Source organism: Microtus ochrogaster, chromosome 5, assembly GCF_000317375.1.
Source record: "Microtus ochrogaster isolate Prairie Vole_2 chromosome 5, MicOch1.0, whole genome shotgun sequence".
Classification (NCBI taxonomy): domain Eukaryota; kingdom Metazoa; phylum Chordata; class Mammalia; order Rodentia; family Cricetidae; genus Microtus; species Microtus ochrogaster.
In genome coordinates this window covers 65,894,812-65,919,377 of record NC_022012.1, presented here as the reverse complement: position 1 = coordinate 65,919,377, position 24,566 = coordinate 65,894,812, and the positions used below count along the sequence as shown (strand labels likewise).

The 24,566-nt window shown below is 41.7% G+C and overlaps 1 protein-coding gene across 3 annotated transcripts in view; it reads right to left on the bottom strand.

Annotated features, from left to right (window-relative positions):
• The window catches only part of Unc13c (unc-13 homolog C), a 462,492-nt gene that overhangs the window by 92,771 nt on the left and 345,155 nt on the right, over positions 1–24,566 (bottom strand). For all 3 annotated transcript variants that reach the window (XM_013346384.2, XM_026778986.1, XM_005347631.3), the window contains exons 20-24: positions 22,762–22,888; positions 16,827–16,923; positions 15,560–15,703; positions 8,817–8,894; positions 4,297–4,374 (exon numbers count right to left, since the gene is read on the bottom strand). In XM_013346384.2, coding sequence (XP_013201838.1) covers positions 4,297–4,374; positions 8,817–8,894; positions 15,560–15,703; positions 16,827–16,923; positions 22,762–22,888 — 524 coding nt within the window. The remainder of the gene's footprint in view (positions 1–4,296; positions 4,375–8,816; positions 8,895–15,559; positions 15,704–16,826; positions 16,924–22,761; positions 22,889–24,566) is intronic.

The window sequence follows — 24,566 nt, the reverse complement described above, 5'->3', positions numbered from 1 at the left end:
GTGTCACCCCAACATGAGGAACTGTATTAAAGAGTCACAGCATCAGGAAGGTGGAGAACCACTGATCTAGAGTTTGGAGTGCCATCAATGGTCACTAAGCCGATGAATAGGTACCACCATTTTAAATGGTTACACAATGCAGACAGGCTCTGCTCACAAGGCACAGGCAGAATTCTCCTAAACCAACTTATGTAACCTTCATGGGGTATCCCAACCAATATATTATGACTTCCTGCAAAGAAATTAAATTTTAAATGATGTAATTTTCTTTTTCATATACCTATGCTAATTAGATTTCAGATCAAAGGAAAATTTCTAAGTCACTTCCAAGGGTCATTACAATCCACTCATGTTAGGAAATTAACACAAAGGGACTTGAAATAGACACACATGGAGTTATATTCAAGAAACAAACTAGTATAGAGTATAATGTTTCTGCTTGAGTTATTCCATCTATTACGGAACAAGTAACTAATCATTCACCAGGGAATGGCATTGCCATGATGTTTTTACTATTGTTGCGGTACACAGGAGCACCATATGACACAGGACGGTGATGGTGGAGCAAATGGTTAACTTTGTCCCATGTCAGATTCTAATATCGGCTGTATATTTCAATACAATGATCCCTAAGGCTGATTGGCAGTTTTCCCTTTTGGACCCCATGCAGAAGGTAGCTGTTTCCACCAACAGACAGCGCAAAACCAAACCCCAAGTGAGAAACACTTCTGTGTCCAGCTTGTCCTGTGGGGGAAGAGCTATCCTGACAGCGCTCTAGTCAAAGCAGCATCATGCAGACGTGTCTGCAAGCAGCCAGCTGTGGACAGCGCTCGAGGCAAGCGGCCGGTGGGGAAAGCCTCTTTAACAAACACATGACGTGTAAGACTACTCTGAGCAGATGCGCAAGTAATCATATGCTAATTTGACTTTTGTAGAGAGAGCGTAAAAGGGTAAACATAACAGACTCCTTAGAGAGGCAAAACTGGGTTTGGGACGGAGGATGTCACTGGTATCAGCTAAGATTCCCTATACAGCTGCACTTGGAGAAGAAATTGACATCTGTGATTAGTTCACAGGGAAGAACTTACTATAATTTTAAAAAATGACATATGTGTGTATGTGTGTTGCATGTGTATGATGTATTATGTGTATGTGTGTATGTGTGCTTATTCATGCATGTAGAAGTCAGACAATGACAGCGGGTGTCTTACCCTATCACTCTGCTTTATTCCCTTGAGACAGGGTCTCTCACTGAAGCTGGAACTAGGTAGGTGGCCAGCAGGTCCCAGAGACCCTCCTGTCTCTCCTCACTACAGCACTGTTATACTGCTGTTACAGGCGTGTATTTGTGAATGTGATCATGCCTGGATTTTCACATGGCTTCTGTGGAATTGATATCAGATCTTCATGCTTCCATAACCAATGATTTTTTTTTTGAGACAGGATTTCTCTGTGTAACAGCCCTTGCTGTCCTGGAACTAGCTCTTGTAGACCAGGCTGGTTTCGAACTCACAGAGATCTTACCTATGAGCATCTCCTTAGCCTCACATGATAAAAAAAAGCCTTTCAAAGGCTGTTGAATATGCCTGTACCAAGTACCATATATATGTCTTATAGCAAAAGGCGACTCCTGGTCACAGCCTATACTGTCATCTCTTTTTCCTTTGGATATTTTTTAGGGTGAGACAAGGTCTCTCATATCCCATGCTGGCCTTGACCTCACTGCGTAGCCAAGGACAACAGCTAACTTCTCATCCTCCTACTTCCATTTCTTCAGTTCTGGGATTGCAGCCATATACCTTCAAGCCAATTTTCAATAAAATACTTTCTGATTTCTGGAAAAGCCCCAAGTGAAGGAACTTGTTTAAATGATTGTCACTCACAGATGACCCTACAGGAAGGAATTTGCAGATCATCTTTATAACCTTAGTCACGAAGGAAGCCGAACATAGCAGCTCTAACTTAATTATATGTTAATTAAGCAAGACTGTCCTGGAAAGTTGTGTGTTGCACTCGGCCTTGGGTTGGGTCTTATTTTCTTCTTAGCTTTCACAAATCCCTATGCCAGCTCTGAGTTTTTCTCAGCAACAGAGAAGCCAGATTAAAATATATAGAGACAGGAGGACATTGAATATAGGAGAGAGGGGTCAGAAGTATTTCAAAGAAAGAATTGGAAGCCACTGAAGCCACTGTGATTCAGCCCACAGATTATACAGCTAGTAACCAGGCCTTCATCTCTCTCACTCTCTGAACCGCGTTTTCCTCGTATGCCATGCGCAAGGCACTCAATAAACAGGCATAGCTTGCATTATGAAGGAAGAATTTATATTTACATCCAGCTTATAATGGGAACATGTGCCTTTCAAACTGGAAACTGCAGCAGAAGGAAGAACTCACTTCTGACTGGTAAAGAAGTCTCTTTGATAGGGGCTTAGGGAGCAGGTGGCTCGGTCCATGCAGCTTCCTTTAGCCACAGGCCTCATGTGCCTTTGGTCTTAGCGGCTCTGAGTCATCTAGTTAATACTCAGCTCAGCAAATATTGTCTACAGTAGAGCTCAAACTCAGAAAGGCAGAGAAATATTTGGAGCAGAGGGGGAAGTTTCTAGAAATGGGTCATTTAGTCTATAATTTCATTCTTAAGTGATTCCTGATATTTAATTCTCACTGAATTTTGGACATGAGATTTCTCATAAGAAGTGAGTGAGTGATTTCTTCACTACTTCCAAAAATATAAAATAGATTTAAATGGCTGAATGCACAGCATCAGGAAAATTAGAAATGGAATCTTGCGTGAAGATCCCCAGCTGCCATGCCCATCGATTTCAACAGAAGAATCCAGAAATGAGACTGATGCCCTCGAAGCCTGGGGCGGGCACTACTGCGCTGCAGGGATTAAGGTCTTTTTTCACACAAACTGAACTGAGACGACCAGGGAAGCACAGCTCAGGAAAAAAAAAAAAAAAACCTCATTTTTTTTTTTAAAGTGTATTCTAGAACTTCTTGTTTATAAGAGACAGGATAGCAGCTTCATTTTTTTTTTTTTTTATTGATGAAATGAGACATAGATGGGGGGAGCTGAATTTCTCCTTAGGTCTAAAGATTCATTTCACAGAAAGAGGGCTGACATTAAATGAGGACTCTACAACCTCAAACATTTACAAATAAAAGGGAAGTTTGCTTTGATTCCTAACCTAGCTTTCAGCATGGGCCCACAGCTTACTAGACAGAGAGGCTGATGTAGGTGAGTTAGAAACACCCTGGATACAGCTCCACTGGGTCTGTTTTCTCTTTTAAAAATATTTACTTCATGTGTCAAGTGTTTGCCTGCATGCATAATACGTGCCATGTGTATGCAGTGCCTGAGAAGGCCAGAGAGGGAATCAGATGGCCTGGAACTGGAGTTGCTACGTAGGCATTGGGGCTCAAACCCAAGTCCTCTGGAAGAGCGGCCAGGTCCTTTAACTGCTGAGCCATCTTTCCAGCCCCAAGGGTTTGTTCTATACTTGTTGCTGTTGGCGGTGATCAGGATGAGATGGGGAAGACGAGCTGCTCTGTGGCTCTCGCCTTCAACATCTTCCCCATTCCTCAATGCCCAGATGCTCACATCAGTTTGTAAGAAATGACAAGGACCTTGGCAAGCAGGAAGAGGCAGATGCAAGCTAATGTTTTGTTCTCTGCCTGATCCTAACAAGCAGATGAGAGAGAGCACGTGGCCGTGCAATGATCTTCATTTCAAATGGAGGGTGAAAACAACAGCCAGGGGAAGCGGTAACGCTTGCCATCACAAACCTCGTAGGAGAACCTCTCTCCTTCCTTCTTCTGCTCGTGGAATTGCAAGGCAAAGATGTTGAACAGAGACATGACACATTACGGACACAACACAGAGCACATTTGACGCAGCTTTCACGATGTGAAAAATTAAGCACTGACACAGCCAGAAACCACTGTTGCCACATCTGGATTCTAACACAAGCGTCAACTTCAAGGTGACAGTATATAATAGTATAAAGTGTAATCTTCATTGTACTAATAATCATTATCATATATGCATATATTTTAATTGTACAATAAGACAGCTGGCTCTCTCCCTGCTCCTGAGTATACCTCCACTGATTAAAATGTTGTCATAGTGATGGCCATAATTGTCAATGGGATTTTAGAGATTAAAAATGCTTCCTGCTTGTTGGTTAAAAAAAAAACATTTAAAAAAGTAAGACACTTTCCAAAGCAAAGCAAAATGCTACTAATATCCACCCAAGAGATATTTGTTAAAGATAGGAATGGTCACACACTCACCTCTTTCCCTCCCATGGATTCGAACATTTTTTCCAGCTGGACCCGCAGTTGTTGGATGTTGTTCATCAAGATGCAGGGCTTACAGAAAGAGAATGAGAGGTGAATGTGAGCATCCTTTCCATCCTACCTCTGTAGTGAGTTTAGGTTGTACCTGTTTAGGTTGTAGCTATTACCTGTGACTTATGATACACTTCACATGTAATAATCCTGTTACTTTGAATGATGGCTTTAATGGCTGGGAATAGAAAGGAACTAGAAGGTCCTTTGGGAGATTGCAATTTAAGAACAAACTCATGCAGTCGCTCACGGAGACTGGCTACCAGCACCCTTTCTTCCTCATGTTGTGGTAGCTTTAACATAGGAATTAGCCATGTTTTATATGTTATCATTATTTTTTTTTGAGGTGACATTTCATGTATTCCATGTTAGCCTCTGACTTAATAGATGACTGAAGATGACCTTGACCTTATGATTCTCCAGCCTCTACTTCCAGAGTGCCAGGGTGACGTGCATGCACTACCAGGCCTGGCTTTTGCTGTATTGGGGATCGAACCTAGAACTTCATACACACTTGCAAATGCTCTTCCGATGGAACGATATCCCTAACCTACCATACTCTATTTTGGAAAATTTGTATTTTGAGAAAATCAATTTCAATTCTCTTGTAATCTTGCTGTTTGGAAACCAAAAGAACACCTGTAATTTTTTTTAAAATCCAAGAAATCTTACAAAAAATGAGAAAACCTTTAATGGAGTCTCTAGTTATCAATAAAGCCCAGAAGCTATTGACTCAAGTCTCTTCGTTATCTAGCTCCAGAACAAGTGTGTTTCCCTTCTCATTTTTTCTTTGCTTATTTGGGCCCCCTTTCCCATCCTTTAAGTTAGGATTTTCTTTCCTAGCTTTCGACTTTTCTATTACCTGCTTTGCATCTGTTTTCTAAGACTTCACATTGGGTTATTCTTTATTGTCATTACGAGCTCAATGCAAACACAGTGCACGCTGCTGAAGCTTCAGGTGGGCTGTGTACTCTGCCCGTGTGGAACAGAAAAGGGCAATGGCGATAAAAAAAAAAACAACAACTTTGTGACAAGACTAGGTGTCAATTTGGAATTTCTAATCAGAAAATAGATTTTGAGGCAGAACTCCTTAATAAATAAATAAATAAATTAAAAAATGCCTAATTAAAACATAAAAAAAAAGAAAATAGATTTTGGCATAGTTGCAAAATCAGTAGATAGTTGCTCCGCATAGATTCTGAAGAGTTAGTGGCTCAGAGCTGGAGATGACAGAGACAGGAAGTGGATATGTCTTCCAAGTGGCTGGGAAGTGAGCCAGTAATGAATCAGAAGGTCAGACAAAGGACTCATGGGACATCAAAGAGGCGTTAGTTCTCATCAGTGGAAAGATTTTATTATTACCTTAACCACATCACAGACCTCTGAGAGACTTTGTACTTGACTCTTAAAGTGACCACAATCTAAGTTTGATTTATGGAAACAATTTTAAACTTCTGTTCCCTGGAATCTGGCCACTTAAATATTTTATTTTTTAAACACAGATGACTGTGATTTATGCTACAGAGTTCTCAGTTGCTCAGTTGGATGCTCCAGAAACAGTTTTGATCCCCCTACTCCCCAAGTCACCATCAGTACTCCCTGATGTAGGCATACTCCATTTGATAGATGTATTCAAATCGTTAGTTTTACAGGAGGATTCAGAACTTGTGTGGTTCCACAAATGGAAGAAACACACAGTTTCAGCTGGAAAATATGGCAGAAAGGCAGGTGTAGGAGTTGTGCCTTGGATTTGGGAAAGCCTATCAAAAAGAAAGGCAAGGTCAAAGTGTGACCTTGACATCTGATGAGAAGTAGAAGACTACCTGGGTAGACAGCATCAGCACCTGCTTCTCCCACACCCAAATTAGCTGGCTTCTGTGATTTGATGCCAGCCTTTAAGCCTATTTTACTCAGCACGTAGAACAGGACTAGAGTAACAATTTTTTTTTTATGTAAAAGCTATACTCTGACTCAAATATGATCTTTTCTTATTGTAAAAAAACCTAGGAAGAATAAAATGGACATAGAGAGCTGGACCCCCCTTGCACAATAGCTCCTCACCCCATATAGAGAGTATGGGGAAACAAGAGATGGAGGTGAGTTTTCTAGATAAAGCTCACTTTAATTATATTGGCTTATCAAATCATTATTAAGAACTAGGCTATTGCTTAATTATACCTCAAACATAAAACAGTTTGATTCTAACAATTATGTAGTCAATGAGTAAGAATAAATAAATAAATGTATGAATAAACTCATCTAGGCATCCATGGCACATGCCTGGAATCCCAAAACTGGAGAGGCCTAGGATGGAGGACTCAAAGTTCAAAGCTAGCAAGGGCCATGGAACAAGACCTTATCTTTAAAACCTGGGAGGAAAAAAAGAGAAATATCCAGTAAAAGAAATATTATCTGAATCTAATTCTATTGCTTATTAGATGGAGATGAAAGGAAAGTTTGGGTATAGCCGTAACTCTCTGTGTGTACATTTTGATCTTCCTTATAAACATATTGTATACATTTTAATTTATCTTAACTGAGAACAGTTATAAACCTCAAATATGATGAATACTAATTTTGCTCAAATCAGGGACAATCCTGTATGGCTAAAGTGTTTGAATGAAAAAAAGATAAAATGTCTAAAATAAAGAAATCTTGAGCCAGGCGGTGGTGGCGCACGCCTTTAATCCCAGCACTCGGGAGGCAGAGGCAGGTGGATCTCTGTGAGTTCGAGACCAGCCTGGTCTACAGAGCTAGTTCCAGAACAGGCTCCAAAGCCACAGAGAAACCCTGTCTCGAAAAACCAAAAAAAAGAAAAAAAGAAAAAAAAAAGAAATCTTGATTTAGGAAAGGGTGCTCTGGCACTGGTTGGAATGGGGACAAAAGGCATAAAAGTGGTTTGATCCCCTTCTAACTTAAATTGTCACAGGAAGAAGGGGTCTAGTAGTCATGACAGTAATCCTAGCACTCAGGGAGTGGAGGCAGATGGATCAGAAGCAGAAAAAATGGCAAGTGCAAGGTCATTCTGGGCTACATGGGACCTGTCTCAAAAACTAAAATTAGCAGATCATGTTACAAAAAATACTCTCAAGTGAACATTTTCTCTAAGTGTGAACTTTAATTCTGACCCCTGACACATCAAATGTTATAGTCATGTCTTTTTGAAAATTTTGTTTTTTATTTACTTAGCATGTGCACGCACACAAATAAAAAAAATACTGAAAAAAGGTGACTCTGAAAAATATAACTCCAATATGAATAACATAAAATAATACAGTATTGACTTAAAATTGTCTGAGGGCTTTCCCTAGGATTTGGAATGTTAGCATGTGAAGTGGAAGACTGCCCAGGCTTTTAAGGGGCTGAGAGAAATCAGTCATTTTACAGCCAACTTTCCAAATCCGCATCTTGCCATCTTAACAGCAATAGAGTATTTGCTGAAACTACAGCACACCCTTCTGATTTGCAGAATAGCGCTGGAGGCGTGCATCGTCTCTTCACCTTTAAATGAAAATATATGCTTCTATCGAGTAAATATTCTGCCTGCTAGAGGGCTGGAGCCAAAGGTGGCTGGAAATCGGCACTGAGATAGTCTGAGAGTTATAATCAAATTTCTGGGCAGCATATTAACGGGAGGGAAAGAGGCGTCTGCTGGAATCTTCCAGCATCACCGGGGCTGACTTGTCTTCATGAACTGTCAGCCAGGGTGAGCGGGGTTGTTGCCGCCCAGCTCATCGTTCCCCTTCAGCCTTGCAGACCAGCGTGGACTGGTTTCCACTTTTATTTCTATTTTTGGAAGGGGGAGGGAAAGCTTGCTCTTGAAAATCCGTGCATGTGTCTCAGTGTTGCTCTTTTTAAAAATTCAGCGTTGGCCACACATTTCTCTGACTACTAAGGATAGAAGTAAGAACACCTTTCCCTTTCCATCACCAGCTCGCTCTGATTACATTCCAGATAGCTTCAGCTCATCTCGACTTTCTTTATGCCTTTTGCTGAGTACGTTGTATTTCCTGGATCATCGCAAAACAGGGAGATATAGATAATTCATGGGAGAAGCATCAGTGCCCTGTATATTTACTCCCCTTCTCAATTGATTTGAAAATCAAGGCTAAATTATACTTATTTTAGGGTTGGTAACAAGGCAACAGTGGTTGATGTCAACACTGTAGTTCTGAACTCCCTTGTTCTCAGCGCCAGTACTTTAAGAGTGTGTGTATTTTCCATGGTTTATCATCTCATTTCTGACAACCTAGAAAACCATAACTCAGCGAGCAGTGGGCTTCTCTCCAATCCTGCACGGACACCTGCTCACGATGACTGGAGAGGTTTGTAGGCAGTGCCCTGAGATCCCTAGCTCTTGTTCTCCCTGATCAAACAGATATTGATGATCTCTCTTACTTAGCTGATGTCAGAAAATGCAAGTCTCGACTTAGGGACACTCACAAGCAGGGGGTTCTACTTACCACGGCCTCCTTATCGCAGTATGAACTGAAGTCACTCGAGACAATGGCCGCATACTGGACCAGAACCTTATTGATGGTCTGAGAAGGAAAATATTACACAATGCATGTCAGTAAATGGAGTTAAACACACCATCTCACAGAGACAATAATATCCAGGCTAAAGAGAACCATAGGAGGGCTCAACCCATATCTCTGTCCAAGGAGGAATCACAAATCATTGCATGTGTATGAGTTTGCCAGCGTTCTTAAAGGCACTTCAAACACACCACACAGATCCAATTTATCAGAGCATAACCCATTCTATCACATAGTTATTTCCTAAAGTCGCTCAGAAGATGCACGGGCTGTCATGTGGCAATCTCTTCCCATCTTAGGGACTTAATGTCTCATGATATGGCACGTCTCCCCACCTTCCTCTCTGGAGACTGCCAGCTTAGAGTGCTCTCTTAGGCTTCTACCTCCCTTTCATCACCCCATATCTATCATGTTAAGTTTATTTGCAGTGGCCATTTTCTCCCCTCTCTCCACCATTCCTCGGCACCTCGTTTACAAGAGAGGTTAGACATTCTTACATCGCCATTCAACAGCGATTCTCTTCAACAATAAGAAATTACACTGTATGCTCTCTCACACTACTATAAAAGTGTGAAAACTCAGATTTTGGTATTTCACTCTTTCCTTCTCTGTGCGTTTGTCTGCTTACTGTTATGCAGCAATGCATCGTTTATTTACTGGTATTTAGTAGCACATCATTTGCTAAAAATGTTGCTGACTTACTTCTCTTTTGTACCCAAATTTGATATTTTCTTCTTTTCTTTCTAAAACTACTTGTAACTCCTGCTTCTGTTAATTATGGAGGAGAGAGAAAAAAAATGAACCGTGTTAATTAAATATATTATAATTGTGTGAAGATACACCACGGAGTTTGCCTTCTTCGGCTTTTACATTCAGGTAGAAGTAACATGTCAACTGTGGATGCCATCTTCTTAAAAAGGATGACATCATAGTAATGACTGAAGTACGTCATTTACTTGTAGAATAATCAAAGACCCAAATCATCTCCTTTAAAAATATATTTGGGCTGATGTCCCAGGAGGTACGAGCTTGCACTGATCCACAGGACCCAGGTTCCATTCTGAGCACTTCCATCAGGCTACTCTCTAACTATAGTTATCAGGGATCTGACCCCACCCCCACCCCTCTTATGACATCTGCAAGCTCCTGCATTCACATATTCACATTCATATGCACCCACACCAACACACAGATACACATACATATAAATACCCCCCCCCCCAGTGGTTCACAATGCACTGGGAGCAATATTCTCAAGAGTTAAGCTCAGGGGAAAATATTCAGCCCACAGACTGAATCCACCAAATTTGACTATAAACTTGTTTTACTGACTTTTAAGTTCGCAATAAGCAGCAAGAATTAGGGATAATGTGTCGACAGGAGATTGACGCTCTACAGAAGTGCATGGTACTGAGATAATGAGACTCAGTTTAAATAGAAATTTGGCCTCAAAAACCAGAAGATCTCATTAAGCAGTAGATCAATAAATCCACGGAAACAGACGGCTGATTAGACAGAAGTCTCTTCCAAGAGAAGCTGTTCCTATTTCCCTCTAGATGCCATGCTGAACAACTGTGGGATTGCCGGGGAGTCTTCGCTCATCTGTGCTTGTGAGCGCAACTCTCAACGCACAGTTTCTTACCGGCAGTGCAGACTGTGGCAATGATCATACCCTGCCCCCCCAAACTCATGCCCATAAGCCATAGTCCTCATGTCCTTGCCTGCTCTATCTCAGATATAAAACGCTGGGGGTGAGATGTGAATGGAAAAACACCCTGCACGGTTCAGTGTCATTTAGAAATTTAGATGTCTGCTAAATGGCTTTAACTTGTTTTTCTGGAGAAGGAAGGCATGGCTGTCTAGAATTGTTCTGTACGAATCCCCCATGCTGTGCTACTATGATCTCCTTCAGAGCAAACCTTGTGTCTGCCCGATTGGAGAAAACTGCTCCTGACCCTCACACTCACTAGCTTGCTGATGGTAACAGTCAAAACACGGGTGGGCTGTGGGTGACGAAAGGCATGGCCATGCTGGGTGTGGTTAGAGACCATACGTATACCTACGGCACTCTACAGTGCTGCTGTAGCAGCCCTGGGGATTCGGTACTACAGCATCAATACATCTGAGTGAAGAGCTTCAGTGTACATTTGAGGGCCAACTCCAATTCCATTCTAATTTATTCACTAAAATAAACCAAATCTGGTCATTTTTTAAAATAACTTCAAATTAGCGGTTGTTTAGGGCATGCCTTCTAAATCATTGCTTATCTGAGTGTGGCTCTGGGAACTGTCATCAGCATTGCTTGCAAATGGGGAGATGCAAATTCTCATAGCCTGCCTCGGATCCTGTGCAGTCAGCATCTCTGGAGCTGTCTCCAGAAGCCTCTGTTTTCAACAAACCACCTTCCGCTGAATAAGCTGCATGGCAAAACTTCAGAATCATGGTCTTGAGGAACTGGTGGCCTGCAGGGTAGAGGCCACTATTCAGAGAAAAGTTGTTTGGGAAAGGAATCTTTAGCAAGGCTCACACAGGGGTTTCTAGGTATGGTTTTACCTTTAAAGCATTTTGTGCTATAGAATCAGTAATAGTCAAGGGGATGGGGGAGGGATGGAGAGAAGGTGGCGAAGGTGCACTCATGGGGGCAGCCTCTTGGTGAATGTCTGCATCCTGCTCATAATCGAATACAGTTTATATAAAGAAGTGGTAACAGACGGTGAGCGATTAATGCCCCAGAAGGACAGCTGGTCAAAGAACTCCAGACTTAAAAACATCGAGTCCTAACGGGATTGCAGCAGTGAAGCAGGAGTCTGTGACATTTAAAGGACCAATCAGGATGACAGGAATGTCCTCTGGCCTGGGAAAGTTCTGATGTGACACACTGCCCCCGCTGGCATATTGAAGGGGCTGGCCATCAACATCAGCAAAGTACTCTGATTTCCTGAGCTAGTATCGGGTCAGCCTACCTGGTAGGCTTATCTAGTGCATTGATCGTAGGATCTGTAAGTCAGAAATTCTGGTTCAGATGCTTTCTTTATTCGTGTGTGTGTGTGTGTGTGTGTGTGTGTGTGTGTGTGTGTGTAAAACAGAGGTTGACATGGCAAAATTTCCTCGATTGCTCTCCTCAACTAGATTGAACACTCTGGACCGTGCTGTCTCTGGATGTCCAGCGCTGGGATTATAGGTACATGCCCCCTTGCCCGACTTTCTCCAGCTATGCTGGGAATCAGAATTTAGGTTCTAATGCTTTCTCAGCAATGATCAACTTGGCAGTCTTCTCAAAGCCCCTCAATCACATTTCAAGTGTTGACAAACTCTCGGAGGAGAGGGAGATTCTTCTATCAATTCAGCCGCTGCAGAAGAGGGACTCCAGGTCTGTGTCCTCAGTCTATTTTAATATATTCTGCTTATGATATTTCTCCCATTTACTCTGCCATAGATGATTAGGCTTTGTCTTAAGAGTAAAAACAGTAAATGAGACTCTAGTCTCCAACTCAACAATGGGTAGGTATCAGATCACATTGGGGTGAGATGGAAGGATGGCCAATAGTTGGGAATATCAGTCCAGAACATTACTACTGGGATGCTTCATCTCAGTCCCACATCCTTTCATCCTATGCCATCATAAAAAAAAATCCACGGGAGGGCAGCAGTCTGTACCTCATGGGGTTTTAGGGAGAGAGGTGATGTACCATGCATAAAATGATTAATATACCATTATTCTTGATGAATTGTCATTATTATTTTTTAAGTTAGGATTAGGTTTCAGAACATGAGGAAGAACAATATGCATGTCTCATATTCCAGAACTCCAACATCTGTCAAACACCTCAGTGTTCACCAGGGACCAAAGAGGAGGTGTTGTTTTTAAGTAATTTTAGGGATAATTATTTCACATGTCTTTAAACAATTTTATAAATTTATTTACCTTTTGTTTATGGCTGTATACCTCTATGTACGAATGTTTATGTGTGCAGTGCCCACAGAAAGGAGGTATTAGATTCGCTAGAACCAGTTATAGGAGGTTATGAGCCACCACATGACCACTGCGACTTGAATCTGGGTCCTCTGTAAAGGAAGCCAGTGATCTTAGCCGCTGAGCCAAAGCTCCAACCTCCATATTTCTTTAAAAAATTTAATCACCTGCTGTTCAGAGCAGTAGGATGGTCACATCAATATCTAGTTCAGATGTATCAAGTTTACAAACGCTTACAGACTTGGTGCCTCTCTGCGTCAACATCCTGAAACGTGCAGATTCTTTCACTACCTAGTAAAGCTGGGTGCACACTCTTAGTAAGGGGAATCACTCCTGTGAAACTCATTTTAGATTGTTAAATCTTCTGAGATGTCTGGGGACATTATTACCATCTCTTATCAGAAGTATTTTAAAGCACTATTTAAAGTATTTTAAGGCATTGTGATTTCAGTATAGTTTGATTCAAGGAACCAAGAAGGGCAGGTCTTCAAGACCAAAGGCCACACCTGATGTTAGAATGAAATAAAACAAAAATCAGATAGTCTGTTGTTATTGCAAGAAGTGCCAGCTCTCATTCTTTACTATCTCTTTTACTCAAGATGCAAACTGTGGATTCAGAGGCTGATACTGGTAATGGATGATACTGGTAATGGATGATACTGGTAATGGATGATACTGGTAATGGATGATACTGGTAATGGATGATACTGGTAATGGATGATATTCGAATGGGTTTTCCTTTCACAGTCATGTCATGAATTCATTCTTTCAGCCCTTTATTTTTCCCCCTGTCAGTCTCCAGGAGAGTTACAAAGAGTTACACGGTTTCCAAATAATCATCAAAAATAGAATTTCTTTTCCAATGCCAATTATTAATTGCTATATTTCCAGGAAATAGTCCCTGCAATAAGAACTTGTCATCACTAGGATGCCCAATTTTCCAGGGATTAAAAATGCTATATTTAATTGAAAATTGTATTATGCCAACATAATACGTGTTTCCCAGTGATACGTGTAAGATGCTATTACTTTTCATCTAGCTTAGGCAACATGTTTTCCTGTGTATATTTTAAAACCTCTTTTGTGGCTCTCCACCTGTCTCATATTGGGTTGCCTTGAGAAGTGCAGGAAAGTCAGAGCTGCTGGGGGTGAAGTGGGAGTTGGGGCCCCAGCTCTTCACTCCTCCATGATCTTTCTTTCCCTATGAGTCTTCCCCTACACAATCTTCCTGGTGATCACACCCTGTTCTTTTTGAGGGACTCCTATCTAATATTTAGTTAAGAAAGGGCTTTGGGAATTTTAGGGATAATTCTACAGATTTTTACCATATTAAGAAATTGTAATCATCAGGAAAATCCTCTCTAGGAATGACCCAAATAAATCACTCTCAGCTAGTATCTTAACAAGCAAAGAGTTTTCTGAGTCATCTTAATTAACAAAGATGAGTTTAATGCATTTCATAGTGGATAAATACTGTAATAGAATTTGGCTGACAGTTTGCCTGGAATCCTTCGTGGAATGCTAGCTGTTGGCCACGTCAGGCCCGCCATTTTGACTTTCTCTCATATCTTTTCACATTGTACAGCTCTTTTTCTCAGTTAGCTCTTCGAGCCTTCAGACCCCTGCTCTCCCTTGTCAGCCCTCTCAGGCAGAAGCTCTTGAGTCATACAACAGTGACAAGGTCTCTCCAGGGTCACCTAAGCTGTCTTATGTTCCGTGACCCAGAAGTAACTCTGTGAACCATGGAGCTTATAGATGCAATTGTTACCACAGGATGATCTGTTTTGACACGGTGTAAGAAGATATTATCTGCTAGAAGACATCCTCACTAATTAGAAGAAAATGTAAACCTTCTTCTGAGGGGCAGGGCCAATAACAGGGCAGAGCTGAGCCTCCCACCCACAGTTTGTTGGGGGTAATGACAAATAAAGTTATAGACACGCTATGTTTGTAGTAAGAGCAGGTACGTTCTCAGTGCGCCCATCTGCTGTGAGCTAAGTGCTTTTCTCAAAACTTGACAGTCAAAAGATCTAATCACTAGGAGCCCAAAATGCGACAAATATTCAGATGGAATGTCTCCAATTTGTTTAGAGGTAAGACCTTAAAAAGGCAGTAAAGGCAATTAAGTTAAAATAATACTTCTATGGTGGACACTATAATGCAATTGGCAGGTTTCTTTGTAAGACACACACACACACACACACACACAAACATACACACACACACACTACAGTGCTCAGAACACAGTCCCTGTGAAGGCATGTTGGAAAGGTAGCCTTCTGCAAACTACAAGGCCTCCGAAGAAACCAAATGCATGGATACAAGGACCCTGAACTGTCAATCTTCCAACTGCAAGAAAAGATATTTCTGATGTTCAAGGATGCTAGCACAGATTATTCCCGTTCATGATAGCGCCCTCAGAGCAGCAGCCGGGTGAGTAACTGCAGTAATCACCAGAGAGCGCCTCTCAGACGAGCATCTGGTGTCACCTCACCTGCCCAGAGCCTGGCCAGTGGTCCCTCACACACAGAAGTGTGTAGTCATGTACCCAAAGTTTTAAGTGTGATGCATCTCCCCTGTTTCAAAATTCTAAATGGGGGAGCTGCATTCCAAATGACATCAAATCCTAACCCTCTGACACAGCAGAGATGTCTAGGTTGGCTTGTCCCAGAGAAGCACGCCTGATGCCACCTACCTTTGCAAACCTTCGCATTAAGTGGGACAAGGCTTCAGGATTGGGGCATTCCAGTTTCTTAATGATCTCAAAGCTCTGGTTAAGCTGAGCGAAGACATCAACCACTGAACAAGAGAAGAGAGCATGTTCCGATGTCTGCTGGAACTGAGGGGCAAGAAGAAAGACTGACTGAGCAAGGGAGGGAGGGAAAGGGGTGTCACTACATTTCTAAACAGAGATCCTCCCATACCTGGTCCCCGAGTTGGGGTTGAAGGTCACTGAGGATGAGCCCTCCCCATAATCAGCAGCCTGCAAACTTGAGAGATGAACTCTTATAGCCCCTTTGGAACCAAACCATAGGGAGATGGTTTGGAGATGGAAGAAGCAGACAGTTTTACAAACAAGCTTAGGCTTAGGGGAATGGGGTAAAGGCTCAACAAAAATCATTTTTAATTTATGAAAGGACATATTCTAATGATTTATGTTGTTATGGGTAGAAGATTCCCACACTTGGTAGAGTCACTATTATTGTCGTCCATAGACAGGTTTTCTGACCTCTTCGACCTGCTGATCTAGATTGCACAGACTTGCTCTATCTTTTCCTTAACAATCAGGTTTGGCGAGGCATGGTGGTGATACCTGTAAGAGGAGCACTTGAAAGTCTAAGGCAGAAGGATCAGGAGTCCGAGATCAGCTTTGGCTAACAGCCTCGGTTATATGATACCACTCTCAAGAGCAAATTCAAACAAAACCATCAGTGCTGGTCCTCACAGATCCCTGATAGCACAGTCATTTTAGGGAAGAAGAAATGATCATAGCAGACCATCTCTAAGATTTCCAATACCATGCGAAAGATAGCTATAAGTTAGTCTAAGGGCTTTGTTGAAGTCCATTAAAGGAATGTATTTTCTTCTGCTAAAGCCATGGCTCTTTGTGGAGTGTGCATTTTGTACATGCATTTAGAGAGCAGAGGTTAATGTTGAGTGTTTTCCTCATCACTCCTACCTTAATTTCAGAGTCTTCCATGAAAACAGAGGTTTTGGATGAGCCAGGGGACCTGGTAGAGTCAGACTTAGACAATAAAGAAGAATCTCGGGCCAAAAGAGTGATTGATTTTTCTTGGTTTCCTTTTTACTCAATCAGTTCCTCCAACCTTTTGAAATAGTGTTAAATCTGTTTAGGACACTGAGGAATTAAAATGAAACAAAACTAAAAACAATGAGCCCCGCAATTTCCTACTTGCTCAGAGTGAGAAAGGTAAATGAATCCTGGCTCTGCCTGGACTTACTCCATCTTTTTTGTCTCTTCCCAGTGCTCCATGAAGGAACTCCATGGACACATCTTCATTTTCATCTAGCCACTGCATGACAAAAGGCTCAAACCACCTATGAAAAAAAAATAAACATGTTACCTCCCAGGACATCAATTGTGATGAACAGTTGTGCTGCTCCGTATGAGGGCGATTCAGGATCAGAAACCTCTTTCAGTTTTGATCCTCTATCGAGAGTTATACATCATCAAATGTGTCTTCCTCACCTTGAATCTCTCTTTCTTTGTACTCCTACGCTGCCTCAAATATGCTTAGTTCCCAAAACCCACCAGGAAAGTCCCTCCTGTTCAAGATTCCAATTTCTGTTGACTGTAGACTTCCTGTGCTGAGCCTTGAGATATACTACCCCACCATCCCATAATTCCTTTCCACTGAGCTATGTAGACCCATAAATCTGTAGGCAATCTGCTTTACCTTCAATTTTTTAATAACCCTATGATCTACCTGCTTTGGTTTCTGTGACTAGTTTGAGGTAAGTTTCAAGGCCCCCCCTCTTATTCACGAAGATGCCCAGTTATTCTAGCACTGTGTATCAAAAAGTCCATTGATCAGGCAGTGGCATATGTATGGGCGCATCTCCAACCTGCTTTTCCTTTTGGTACATCTGTTCCACTCTTCTAAAACTGTACCTTTTAAATAAGCCTTGGTAACCCATAGTGTTGTCCCCCAGCTTTTAACGTTTGCCTTCAACCTCACCCATTACTAGGTAAGTCTAGGCCTTTTCCCAGTGAGAAGCTCTGGAAACGTTGCTGATCCACAACATTCCTCTTTAGTCATTTCCTTCTTAAAAAAAGATTTTAGAATATCTTAATTATGTGTGTCTTTGTGCACGTGAATGCAGTGCTTGGGAGTCCAGAGAGGGCATTGGATCCTCTGAAGCTGGAGTTACAAGTAATTGAGCCACCTGATGTGGGTGTCAAGAACTGAAGGCTGGTACGCCGTGAGAGTAGTGTGGACAGCCTTGGAGAGGCTGGCTCCTGGGCTGTTCTTCTTATGTTCACTCTTATTTCGAGTGTTCTTGATTGCTGACTATGACCCCAAACCCCTTAGCTGTTTTCACACTGTTTTATTTGTTTGTTTTAGGGTTTATTTGATCAGATTAAGATAGATTTTAGCTGGCCATGGTGGTGCATGCCTTTCATCCCAGCAATGGAGAGGAAGAGTCAGTCAGATCTCTGAGTTTGAGGCCAGCCTGGTCTACACAGTGAGTTTCAGAACAGCCAGGGCTACACAGTTAAACCCTGTCTCAAACTAAACAAAAAACCCAGCAATTTTCTTCTATTTTTAATGTAGTAGTTATTTTTGTAACTAATTGTACCATTTCTCCCGTTTTCTCATTTTCCAGGACTCAGGTTTTGGTACCTTAATTGTACACACTGTTTCCTGTACCTTTTGCCATTTGGGGGTTATAATTTATTGTTTTTATACTTTCTCTTTATATACAGACACTCCCTCTAAATCTATGTTTAAGCTGGTTTTGTGCCTTTTATGTTCTGTATAGCTTATCATTAATCTTATCTGTTATAACTTGTTTTACCTCAGTTGTATAATTTCAAATTCATTCTTAGAAATTAAAATTTTCTGTTAAAACCCTCCAATATTTTAAATCATAAACCAAAGTCCATAATTGATAATATTAACATTTGTGTTTTCTCCTGGGTTCTAGATATTTGGGTCCTCTGGTGAGATAGCTCCTAATTTTGTTTTTTGAACACAACATTGCTGCCTATGAGGGATTATTTCTTTCCCTTTAAGAACTTTGTACGTGTGTGTGTGTGTGTGTGTGTGTGTGTGTGTGTGTGTGTGTGTGTGTGTGTGTGAGAGAGAGAGAGAGAGGGGGGGGGGGATTGTTCTCCTGACTGTGTACAGCATGCATGCCTGGTGCCCCTGGGAGTCAGAAGAAGGCATCAGATCTTCTGGAACTGGAGTCACAGAGGGCTGTGAACCATCTGGGAACTTAACCCAGATCCTTCTCAAGAGCAGCCATTGCTTCTAACTGGTGGGCCATCTCTCCTGTCCCATGCTGACTTTTTATTGATCACATACTCCAGGGAGGGTTAAATTTTCCCTTGGAGAGGGCACTTGGGGGAACAGCTCCCTTTGGACAAGGCTGGCTCCTGAGCTGCTCTTTTCATTTTTGTTCTTATTTAAAGGACAGAGCCCTCCGGATCCCACTGAGAGCCAGGGCAGTTTCCAATGCACCCCTTTGCCCTCCCTCCCTCCAGAAGTCTGGTCCTCTTATTCCTGCTGTTCCATTTGCACGGCGGGGCTACTGAAGACTCTACCTAGTTAACAAAGTCTTGGTGCCTACTTTCTACTTGGTGGTTTTCTTTTCAGTCTTCACACTTATGTAGATTACTAATGGGAAGTAATTCAGATCCCCAGAGTGGGCAACACATCTTATACTCTTAGTCACAGCACTTAGAAGGTCGAAGGGTGTCTTTGGAGTAAGCTGACAAGTTGGCTTCATCCAGTCTTTGAGGTGAGCACTGGAATCAACTGAAAGACCTTGCCCCAGTGAATAGGTAGAGAGGTATGGAGGAAAACAATAAATTTCCGACCTTTGGGGAACATACTCGTGGAGTCTTTGTGTTCACTTTCTTGTGCTTCCCTTTTCCTGGGATTTTCACCCTACCTGAATAACAAGCTTTCTTGATCCTGGACATCGGGGTTTGCTTCTCTCTGGGGAGATTGCTCTACACTCTGAACCACTGGCCATGTGTTTGATCTCCAAGTCTGCAGAACTGCCAGTTGGTCTGCAGACATGAATGTGGACCATGGAATGCAGCTACTGCATGCAGACTGTCGTCTTCTGTGTGCAGACCGTCTGCTGCTATTGTGTGCAGGCCGTCTACTCTGTGCAGACTCTCTGCTGTGTGCTGACTGTCTTCTGTATGCTTCTCCCTCCTCAAGGATACCAATCCTTCAGTCCCAGCTGCCTTGGTTGCTCTCTGACTCTGTTTAATCTTGCTCACATTTTTAGCTGGCGTTCAGCAAGCATGAGTGTGATTTTAGCTTAATGTAATAAGTCTAGACAGCCCGAAGCAGATGTCTGGCAGACAGCCCCTCTGTTTTACTTCCCTATGCTCATTCAAGATGCCAGCAACTGCTTTATGTGCATTTACTTCATGTCCAACTCTTTTTGGTGTTCATTTTTTCTCATGTGTTTTCAGTTGCACAAATTCTATAAATTCTCTCTTCAGAGTTTTTCTTCCATGTGTCTTTAACCCTTCCTGCTCTCATTTCAATTGCTCTGTATAATAGTAAGCTTTTAGGATATAGCATGTCATTTTATATGGTTTTTGTTTTTAATTTTTTATATAGTAAGCTCTTTATTTATGACAAAATGCATGGTTTTATTTCATTTTACTATTAACTCTTACAAAATATACATGTTTATTGATACATGCTTTGACATAAGCATATCTTGTGGAAAAGTTAATCCAAGCCAATTAGCATATATAACTGAATAGGAACAAAGCCTGTATAAATGTCATAGAAACCCCACTGCTTTGGATGCGAAATTAAACCATTAATAAAGATACATTACCCAGCACACTTATGAAATTTAGAGTCAGAACACATAAAATCAGTTCTTAGCAATTTTCTAGAAGTTCTATCTTGTTCTGTTTTTCACGTGCGTATAGAGGTTGGATGTAGATCCCGGGTGTCTTCCATCGTTGCTCTCACCAAATTCATTGTGAGAGAGTCTCTCAATGATCCCAGAGCTCACTGGCTTGCCTAGTCCAGCCAGGAAACTTGCTGTAGGGATCCTCCCTTTCCGATTCCTAATGGCTGTGTTTACAGGTAGCCCTCTCTGCCCATGTGGCACTTACATGGGTCCTTGGAATGCCATTCCTAATATTTGAGAAGCAAATGCTTTGACTGCTGAGCCACCTCCCCAGCGCATCCTGTGATCTGCATCCTCCCACGCATTGGAGACGTCAGTCCTTCAAATGCAGTAACACCCTTCTTATGAATTGTTTATGCTCTTTAAATTAGCTTGTTTAATTTTGCTTTGCTTTATTATATCTTTTTTATTGATTTTTATTGAGCTCTACATTTTTAACTGCTCCCCTCCCTGACTCTCCCCTCCCCTTTAACTCTCTCCCAAGGTCTCCATGCTCCCAATTTACTCAGGAGATCTTGCCTTTTTCTACTTCCAATGTAGATTAGATCTATGTATGTCTCTTTTAGGGTTCACATTGTTGTCTAGGTTCTCTGAGATTGTGATTTGTAGGCTGGTTTTCTTTGCTTTATGTTTAAAACCCACTTATGAGTGAGTACATGTGATAATTGTCTTTCTGGGTCTGGATTACCTCCCTCAAAATCATGTTTCCTAGTGAGTACATGTGATAATTGTCTTTCTGGGTCTGGGTTACCTCACTTAATATGATGTTTTCTAGTTCCATCTATTTGCCTGCAAAATTCAAGATGTTGTGATTATTTTAAATTTTGTGACAATCATTATTGGCCGAATAATATGCTTCTTCGGGGAGAAGTCTTTATCTCACACATTAATCTTCTATAGACTGGAAGACCCCTTTGACCAGAATTAAATGGAGTTTTGACACACATTAAATTCAGAATACTCTCTGTGGCTGTGTGACTACAAATGTGTTGGACAGACACGCTGACAGTTAATCTCAACTATCAATCTACTAAGGTCTAGAATCATCTTGGGCCTGTAGGGTGCCTCTGAGGGAACATCTTCATTCAGTGAATTGAGATGTGAAGACCCACAGCTGTGGGAGATTCCATCACCGGGGCTGGGGCCCTGAACTATAGACAGTGGAGGAAGTGAGCTATGTACAGTGTTCATCTACTTCTTGACTGTGGCTATGACGGGACAGATGCCTCCAGTGCCCGCCTCTGGGACTTTCCTCCCGTGATAGAGTATAACCCAGAACTGTGAGCCACAATCAACAGGCTCCCTTACATTGTTTCTGTAAGGTCTTCCATCACAGCCAAGAGAAAAGAAACTAAGATGGAAAAGAACTGATAAGAGGAAATTTTCATTGGTAAATCATGGTTTCTATTCCAGATACATGAATTTCAAAGACAGTTCTAACTTGTATTAAAAATAAAGTCTGGTTATCTAAAAGCCAGAGAAAGCATTCTAACTTCTTGTCTTTTTTACTTTCTCTCTCTGTGTGTGCTGTGCATACGTGTATGTGCATGGTTTTATATGTGTATGTGGGTGCTCATGCACCTATTTGAGCATACATGTGGAGGTCCATGGCTGTGCATACGTGTATATGCATGGTTTTACATGTGTGTATAGGTGCTCATGCACCTGCTTGAGTGTGCCTGTGTGTGTGCACGTGCTCACGCACCTGTCTGGACGTGCATGTGGAGGTCAACGGTTGTTGTTGGGAATTGTCCTCCTTCACTTTTCCACCTTTGTCACTGAAGCAGACTCTCTCAATCAAACCCAGAGCTTACTGATACGCTTAGTCTTGGTAGTCAGCTCGTTCTAGGGGTGCCCCTGTCTCTATCCTCTGACAGGGCAGCCCACGCCCACCTGACATTTTGTGTGGGTTTCTGGGAAGTCAATCGCTGGTCCTCCCTCAAGCTTGTGTGGCAAATGTTTAGAGTGCTGAGCCATCTCCCCAGGACTATGCAGTCTGGCACTTTTACAGGAAATAATTTCACCATCTAAACCAGAGCCCATTTTGTGTTTCTTTCTCCTTGAATGTCTAACTACTGAAATATGCATCAGCATCTTCACGGCCTCAGAGACGCGCCAATCTTCCCACAGCAGTTTTACGACAGAAACGTCTACATTCAAAGGAGAAGCGTGTGAAAGAGCTCTTGGTCTTTACCACTCAGCTGTAATTTTGCAACGCTGTAAATTCGGGACAAAGCGAGAGAGTGAAAAAGCACTACTTACAAGGAATATTCCGGAACAGCATCCTTGAAGGCAGGAAGTTCTCGCACATACTCATTATAAAACCATTTCACTTTGAAATGCAAATTCATATAATCGGTGCTCTTGCATAACCGCTGCTTCTCATGTTCTGTAACAGATAAAATCACACAATTAATAAAGTGTGGCTTGCAGACAATGCCACTGGGTTCCAATTGACCTTTGTTATCGGCATTTCTATAAAGAAGAAAATTGTATATTCCAGGCATAGTGTGTTGCTGAAGGCAGACCTAACATTCTGCAGCATGGGAAAATAATCCTGGAGAGACAAGAAAGATAGTTCAATGGTTGAGAATGTTTGTTGCTCTTAGAGAGGTCTGTGCTCTGGAGTTTGGATCACAGTATCCATGTTGGGTGGCTCACAACTGCAAGTAATTCCAATTCCAGGGGATCCTACACTGTTTTCTGGTCTCTGAGGGCAAAAACACTCCTGTGCACATACCCACATACAGATATACACAGATTAAAAAACAAGATAAAATAATCCTGGATCCTACAAGAATGGCCAAGTGATACACTATGAAATGATTTGAGTATTCTATTATGTCTCAATTGGAAACAGAAGAGAATTTTGACGGAGAAAGATTAACAACATAGTAAAATTTGCATTTATCTGAAGGCTCCCATTACTTTGCTTTTAGCCAAATACACAGTGTCAGGAAGAATTAGCATTCTAAGGAATCAAATATGACTTAAAGTAGAAGCCATAATTACCGATTAACATGGGACATGTGTGTTATGTGCATGGGCAGTCACATCTCAACCTAATTTTAACACTTAAGGAATTAAGATGGTTGAGGATAGAAAAATATATTTAACTTCTAAGTCATATTTTTTTTTTATTTCCTTGGAGGGATTTTCTAATATGTGACTTAAAGAAGGTAGCCTAAGGCTGTTGACAGGATCCAGGCATATGGAACTGGGTAGAAGAGACATATAGAATGTTGCTGAGTGTATGTGTTTTGTATATTTGTGTTTATGTGTGCACATATGTGTCCATGTGTGTATGTATGTGTATTCATGTGAGGAGGGAAGAGGTAAAAGTCAGTGTCTTCTTTAGTTGCATTTTTTAATTTTATTGAGACAAGTTCTCTTACTGAGCCTGGAGCTTACTGGTTTGGTTTGACTGACCAGGGAGAAACAGGGCCCCTCCTCTGCTTCCCCGGCGCTGGGATTGCAGACTCTCAGCACTATTTCTGGCTTTTTTCCTGGGTTCTGGGATCTAGACTCATGTCTCCTGCCTGCACAGCGAATTTTTACTAACCAAGCACTTCCCCAGCCCTGGAATATGTTTTACTCTGTTCTGTCTCACTAATATAAACCTGTTGGCCAAATCTGGCAATAACAATAAACACAACCAAATCCTAAATATCACTGGTTTTCTTCAGGATGAAAGCAGCTGCTGAGAAATCCCTTTGGGAATCTGTGACTCTCAGTGAAGCTGAAGGCTTTGCATCTTTACAGAAATGCCCCATGCTTTGCATTCTTTGATAAATAATAAAAATGTAGGTTGAAGTAATTAGATTGTTAATAAAGAAAAAAAACCCAGAAGCCATGCCCACTTCTCAAAACCTGATCATGGGGTGATGTGAACCCCGATGGAGTAGACAAGAGACTACAGCCGCAAACCAAACCTTTAAATGATTTGAACAAGGTTAATTCAAGAAGCTGTAGAGCAAGGAGAGATGTTCTCACATAGAAGGAAAAGTGACCAGTCTTCCAGGACAATACTAAACAAAGTGTGAACAAGACACTTTGCTTCCGCCATC